Genomic DNA, 7,420 nt, shown 5'->3' with positions numbered 1-7,420 from the left:
AACTTAGCACAGTGCGTAGGCAACTGGCTGAGTCAGTGGTGATCGTCGGTTCGAATCCTACTGAAAGAAGTCTGATGAGGAAATAGTAAGTAAGTAAGTAAGTGGTGGTTTACGAAATAGCTATCACTTCTACCATTTTTTCAAATTATGGTTGCTTTTCCACAATAAGTTTTCACTTAAAAACGGCCTCAAGCTCATACAAATTGTTGAAGATAATAATTTAAAAATTCAATTTGATAAATGCAAATTTTTAGCAAAAGAAACTGAGTTTTTAGGGCATAAAATTACTCAAGAAGGTAGAGAAGGTAGCTGCCATTAGTAAATTGGAGATACCTGCTTCAGTAAAAGATATTAAGTCATTTCTTGGATTAACTGGTTATTATAGAAAGTTTATTAAAAGCTATTCATTAATTGCAACTCCAATAACAAATTATTTAAAGAAAGGTGTAAAAATTGATATTTGTAATAAAGATTATATTGAGGCTTTTAACAAATTGAAAATAATTTTAACTTCACCACCTGTCTTATCATTTCCAGATTTTTCTAAAAAATGTGTCCCTACTACTGATGCCAGTAATTCTGCTATTGGGGCAGTGCTTAATCAATATAGTAAACCAATATGTTTTGCTAGCAGAACCTTAAATGGTCATGAGCGTAATTACAGCACAATAGAGTCATCGGTTGGTCAATTAAATACTTTAGGCCTTATTTATATGCTAGGAAATTTCTTGTTCAAACGGATCATCATCCATTAAAATTATTTTCTTTAAAAGAGCCAAATTCGCGTATAATTAGATGGAAAATATTATTGAGTGAATATGAATTTGAAATAGAATATTTAAAAGGCAAAGAGAATAAAGTGGCTGATTTTTTGAGTCGAGTATCAAAAAAAAATTTTGTAGAGGAAATTGAAAATTTTGAATTAAATTCCCTTTTTGAAAATTCTATAGAAGAAGAGAATTCAGTTACAGTCGATTTAAATAAACAGTTTATAGAATCAGATTCTATTGTAAATAAATATTTAGTACAGATACGACTTGTGAGAACAAAAACAAATGATTTTGAAAAGCTTTTTGGTAAATATAAAATAATTTACGTTTCCCAAAAAGACTTAAATAAATTTCATTATTTAAATGACTTGTTTAGGCGGTATTTGAGTAAAGGCACAGTTGGTATATATTCAGAGTTGGATGTTTCTAAGTACAATATTATCAAAGAAAGATTAATTAGCTTATTTTCCAATAATAAAATTTTGAGTTTACAAAATGTAATAAATTGGCGATTGATGTTAATAGCAAGGAAGACATTTTTGGTATCGTAGAACGAGTTCATATTGAAGGTAACTATAGAGGAATTTCTGAAAATTTTGAAGAAATAAAAGTGAAGTACTTTTATCCAAGTTTGAAAAAATATATAAATGAATACATAAATAATTGTCGGGTGTGCATTGAAAACAAATATGATCGAAAACCTTTAAAAAAAAATTTTATTATACAGTTACTCCTAACGCCCCAAATGAAATAGTACATATGGATATTTTTCAAGTTTGTAAAACATATTTCTTAACTACGATAGATAGATTTACAAAATTGGCTTCAGTCCATAAAAATTCTGATATGAATATGTGTACAATTAAAGTCAAATTAGAATAGCATATTTAGGAACTCCAAAACTTTTAATAATGGATAATCAATTTAATAATGCAATAATTAAAATGTTTTGTTGTGAAAAAAAAAAAAATGAGATGCATTTTACTACACCAAGTTCTCATACTGGTAATTCGGATGTTGAAAGGTTTCATTCAACATTGTTAGAACACTTAAGGATTTTAAAGAATTTAGATAATATGCAGGATATCGAGGAAATTGTTATTAGAGCAGTAGGATATTACAATAATAGTATACATAGCATAATTAAAATGAAACCGATAGATTGATTATAAAAAAATTGCCAACGTAATGCGACAAAAAAAAAGGAGTTATAAATAGAATTAATTTGAAAAGGGAAGATATACCGAATTGCAATGTTAAAGATCTTTATATTAGAAATCCTAAAACACAGAGGCAAAAAATTGCTAAACGTTTTCTAAAACATCACACTTCCAATCCAATGAAAATAGATTTTGCTTTAGTTAAGACCTTTAAAACAATTTATGGATTTATAATTCTTAAATAAAATGTAAAATGTTAACACGAAGGATTTTTTTTTTGTTAATTTTGAAATAATTTTTCTTATTAATTATGATATAACATGAGATAATTTGGATTTTTTGTTAATTTAAGAAACTGTACTTATTAATTATTTAAATTCAATTCAAAGGGACTTGAATTATAAAAAAAAGGGCGAGTTATATATGTATGTTTATGCGTACTTGATATTGTGGTACATGTTTCTTTTATACTTCCTTTTGTGAATATTTATTGTTTAAACAAATACGTAAACGAAATATCCTGGTCTGACACACCGTTCAGATTGTAGGAGAAACCACGAGTTGTTGGCGGGGGCGTGTGGGTAGTGGTGCGGTTGTATCTGTTGTGTGGTCTATCGTGGTTGTGGTGCGGTCTATTGTGTTGTTGTGTTGAGGCCACAAATGATGTGGTCCACTGCCGAAGAGTCCGTAGACCTGAGCAGACTCTGAGGTCGCAAGCATTGCACTTGACTGAGGTGGAGTTGCGGTGTAATCATCTCTGGCATACACAGCAGGTGTAAGTTTCTGGCCCTGGGCAGAAGAATACGTAGCAAATGTAGCCCTTTGGACGACCAACTTCCGAGATATGACACCGACCTAACCGGGGTTAGATCTCCGTAACAACATCCCTTGGTTGGACAAATTTCATTTTTACACATTCATATTTCTGGCATAAGGGGGACGGCAAGTAGTTTTAAAGAAACTCTCATCCAATTATTCACACTTTTAATATTTATGTATATACAAGAGCATACATGTACATTCTTTGAAGTATAGTATGTTTGTTTTAAATCATTTTAAAAAATTAGGTTATGTTTGTAACACCAATTTTAAAATTAGTATATATACATGATTCAATAATCAGCCTCATTGTGTAAGTCGTAAATTAGGATAAATTATACTACTCGACAACATTGGTATTGTCTACTGGCATGTTGAAATAAGTAAACGACGAAAATCGTCGAAAAATGTGCAGTGCTGCCAAGTTTTTCCGTTTTAATACACTAGTCGAGTCGAAATTTTAGGCAATGACATGAAATTTTCGATACGATTCGACTCTTGAAAAACGACTTGCATTCGACACGACTGTCGCAATGAGGTTGAATAAATTAATAATTATTGACTCATGGTATATATATACATACATATGTCTGGCATTTACAAATAAAGAGATGCCGCAAAAACAATATCCCTTTTTAGAAGCCGTACGCCCTCAGAAAACTTGTTCTCCAAATCTGTGTTTCCGATTGTTTTTGCTGCTTGGCATAGCTGTCGTAGCAATTCTTCCAGGCGACGCATACAGCGAATAATTGAACCTTCGAAAATATCCGTCATCCTACACACGCTCAAGAATGAAGCACCTTTGCACCAAGCCAATACACAGTCCATTAGAAATGGTTTAAATTTGTCTACATACGCTTCCTCGTCCACGGTTAACTTGCAATCAGTAGATATTTTGGCAATACGTCGGGCCAGATCTTGCATTGACCGTAATGGGCCCGACAACTCTTCCGTTGCCTTGGGAGTTTCTGACGACTTTTCATCGCAGACGAAACATGAAAGTAATGCTACTGACTGGGCCGATGAAATTTCATTGAATATTCCGTTGAATATCATTTCTGTTAAAAGTAACTCATCTGCAGAACTTAACTCGCAAGCAACACGTCCCTTAAACTCGATCACATCGGCTGTTGTACAATATTCCATTCGACGCAAAACACGTTTACGGTGTTTCAACTCGTCCATTTGTAGCAAACTGCGCGCCTCTTTTAATTTAGTTTTTACCGATTTCAATTCATCTTGGACTTTTAGTTTTTTCGTATAATGTTCGTAAATCCTGTCCAGTTCAGCAGAGTTATGCAAGGGATGTGCGAAAAGTCTTTCTTCGAACTTATCAATAGAACCGACAATCTCTTTGAATTCTGGATTTTTTATATTCAATTCTGTTATAGGATTAAGAAGCGGTGGGCCTTTAGGAAATCGTTTTTTAACCTCAGCAATTGTTTTAAGAACACTTCTGCGATTGTCTGCCGGACGCAAGTCGTTTGGATAATATACACGCAAAGAAGAAATCTGTGATATAAGAGTGTGAAGAACAGGAACCACTTCCATGTTGCCTTTTTGGTCTGGCTTGCACGGTTTAGGTTCATCGGCTTTGGCAGATTCCTCAGTAACATGTAGTAAAACATCTACTACTATGACTGTCTCAACTTTCGTGGGATTTTTTGCATTATTTGTTTGTTTTTTGAAATTTACTACTATACCCCAATCAAACTCCTCTCTGTCGTTTTGTACTTTTATGAGACGTCCTGGTTGCAAAAATGGTACTAGATATTCAGGTTTCGTAATCCAATTTTTGAACTGCTTGCCAAGGGAATCGAGTTGTTTGCGTATATGATGATACGATGCAACACTATGCTCTTCGGTTATTTTAATCTTTTCCAACTCAAGTTGCTTGTCTTGAACTTGTTTGTAAAGTTCAGGTATTGAAGATTGGTTTTGAAACTGAAAAAATGAACGTTCTAACATGTATTCAGGATTAATTTCTTCTACGCGCAGCAGATTCAACACCATATTATAGGTTAAATGAAATGCTGAATTTATTGGATCTGCTTTTCCTTGCACGATTCCGCGGCCAATTGCTGGCGATACTTTTTCGTCAATCATTAAAATAACGATACCTTTATCATCCAAGCCACGTCTGCCAGCTCGGCCGGCCATCTGTATGTATTCGCCTGAGGAAATCCACCTTAAATTTTTTTAAATATTAATTCCATTTGTTGGGCAACAAAAAAAAATACTTCGATATACCTAAAACTTTTGCCGTCAAATTTGCGTGGTGCTGTAAAAAGTACAGTGCGAGCTGGCATATTTAAGCCCATTGCGAAAGTTTCTGTGGCGAAAAGTGCCTTAAGTAAACCTTCTCCAAACAAAATTTCAATAATTTCTTTGAGAATTGGTAAAAGACCTCCATGATGTATACCAATGCCACGTTTTAACAACGGTAATACATTTTCTACTTGTGGTAACTGACGATCTTCTTCAGAGAGCACATCCATGGCATTATTAAATACTTCATCTACCAGTTTTTTCTCTTCAGCAGTATTAAAATCCAGCTTAGCCATTTGCATAGCATATATTTCACAATCTTTTTTACTGAATGAAAAAATTATTACTGGTGCAAAATTTCGTTCCATTATCATTTTGACAATTTTGAAAATATTTGACTGGCCACTGTCAACCCCTCTAATGCCGGTTTTACGCCCTCTCTGATCGCCTTTTGCAGCTTCGCCTAATTTGAAATAAAAGTTTTATTTTAAGTGAATCACGACATAAGTGCAAATTTTCTACCCACCAGTGTTCTGCAAAACTGCCATTGCCGTTGTAAAATTTTCTTCCTTAAATTGCCCTTTTTCGTCAACTATAAGATGGATGCCATCGCCTCCAGCAGGAAATATATAATGTTGTAGCGGGGTTGGTCGATAATCTGTATAAACCACGTGGCATGGTTGCTTGTGGAGATGGCAAACCCATTCCGCAAATTGGCGGGCATTGGGAATGGTAGCGGAAAGAAACACATAACGCACATTATCCGGTAGCAATATAAGTGTCTCCTCCCATACGACACCACGTTCCTTATCCCGCATATAGTGAATTTCGTCGAATACGACCCAACCGACTTCACGCATAATTTCACTTCCTCTATACAACATATTTCGCAAAATTTCAGTGGTCATGATAAGACAAGAAGCTGACGGATTTATTGTCACATCACCGGTAACTAAGCCAACATCTTTGAATTCTTCATTAAATTCACGATACTTTTGATTGGAGAGCGCTTTAATTGGTGTGGTATAAATCACACGCTGTTTGCAACCCAGGGATTTCGCAATAGCATACTCGGCAACTACCGTTTTGCCTGCCGAGGTGTGAGCTGACACCAGAACGCTCTGTTGATTATCAATGCAAAGGATTGCTTCTTTTTGAAAGGGATCCAATACAAATGGATACTCTTTTGCTGGTGTTCCCATGAAGGTTTGTATAGGAATATATTCCTGCCCTGGATACACCGCCACCTCGTGCGTGCATGACTCCGGACTTTCGATAACGTGGACTGCGATACGAGAACGCAATGCGTCTATGCATATATCATCCAATATCGACTCTGTTTCTTTTAAACGTTTTTGTGGAGCTTCGCAACCATCTGTTGATTCTTTAACGGCCGTACTTCCACGCTTTTCACGGCCTTGAATTTTTCTAAAAAAAAACTAGTGAGCAAAGTAGTTCTAATGTATAGATTTATGTATGTAGGTACTTTTCTTCCGAAGGATCTTTTTTAACTTTATCCCATTCTACAACTGGATTGGAATTTAAGCTTTCATCATTATCCTCATTAAAACAATCAAATAAATCGTCAACATAGGCCATGATTTTTAGTGATAATTATCCAAAAAAAAAAACAAATTAAAATCGTCTAAATAATAAGCGCAGTTAGGAATGAAATGATACGAGTAAATACAAGTACATACTCGATACTTTTCGTCCATAACCAAGTAATCTCAGTATATCCAGTAAAAAAACTGTGTGAAGTCCTTTATGGGGATAAAGTTTCCAGAGATGAAATTTTATGTAGCACACAATTTCTTACACGCATGGTTGCTTTTCAGCACTTATGAAAGAAACTTAAGAAATATTTGAAAAAAAGTTCATATAGTACATTAATTTTTGAAAGAAATACCATATAATGTATGTACTCTGGTTAATAATATCAAAAAATATATTAGAACCACCGTTTAATGTTATATTTGATACAAATTAATATTGCTGCCCCGAACGCTCTGCGCCTTGCCACTGAATAGTACGTTTACTTGAAATTACATCCCTGGTCCTTGTTCTTTCTGTATGGCATCGTGGTGAATTCACATTTCTCAGAAATTTGACAACAAAACAAAACAAAGCGAGTATTTTATTTGCTAATTTTTGCGATTTCTATTGTTTAATGTAAATTTATGTCTTTTTAGGATATGTCGAGCCAACAAAGAAGGCGCAGTTGGAAAATTGAGTAATTAGTAATGAAGTAGCAGGCATATTTGGAAAATTATGCCGATAAGCAGGATGGAATTTGGGAAAGTAAGTGCATGGTTGCAGCATATCTATGTATAAAAAGTATTTAATTAAATTGTTTATAGAAATGTTATAAATCGAGTGGCTCATTTACGATGTGCTCCAAAC

At 34.3% G+C, this 7,420-nt stretch overlaps 1 protein-coding gene and 1 long non-coding RNA gene across 2 annotated transcripts; one reads left to right on the top strand and one right to left on the bottom strand.

Moving 5' to 3' along the window:
• Window positions 1-2,894: 2,894 nt before the first annotated feature.
• Mtr4 (exosome RNA helicase Mtr4) lies at window positions 2,895-6,735 on the bottom strand. The gene is made up of 4 exons (XM_017627282.1): window positions 6,504-6,735; window positions 5,544-6,445; window positions 5,000-5,480; window positions 2,895-4,937 (listed from the first exon to the last, which is right to left on the bottom strand). Exons 1-4 carry the CDS (start codon window positions 6,614-6,616, stop codon window positions 3,347-3,349), a joined length of 3,087 nt encoding a protein of 1,028 aa, XP_017482771.1. The 5' UTR covers window positions 6,617-6,735; the 3' UTR covers window positions 2,895-3,346.
• A 373-nt stretch (window positions 6,736-7,108) lies between these two features.
• LOC108371676 (uncharacterized) lies at window positions 7,109-7,414 on the top strand. The gene is made up of 3 exons (XR_001848780.1): window positions 7,109-7,149; window positions 7,210-7,318; window positions 7,378-7,414. It is a non-coding gene; the product is annotated as an uncharacterized LOC108371676 (long non-coding RNA).
• Window positions 7,415-7,420: the final 6 nt, after the last annotated feature.

This window comes from Rhagoletis zephyria, unplaced genomic scaffold (genome assembly GCF_001687245.7).
Source record: "Rhagoletis zephyria isolate East Lansing unplaced genomic scaffold, Rhagoletis_zephyria_1.1 Rzeph_scaffold_05143, whole genome shotgun sequence".
Lineage (NCBI taxonomy): Eukaryota > Metazoa > Arthropoda > Insecta > Diptera > Tephritidae > Rhagoletis > Rhagoletis zephyria.
The sequence above is the reverse complement of the archived record's forward strand: the minus strand, read 5'-3'. Positions and strand labels throughout refer to the sequence as shown.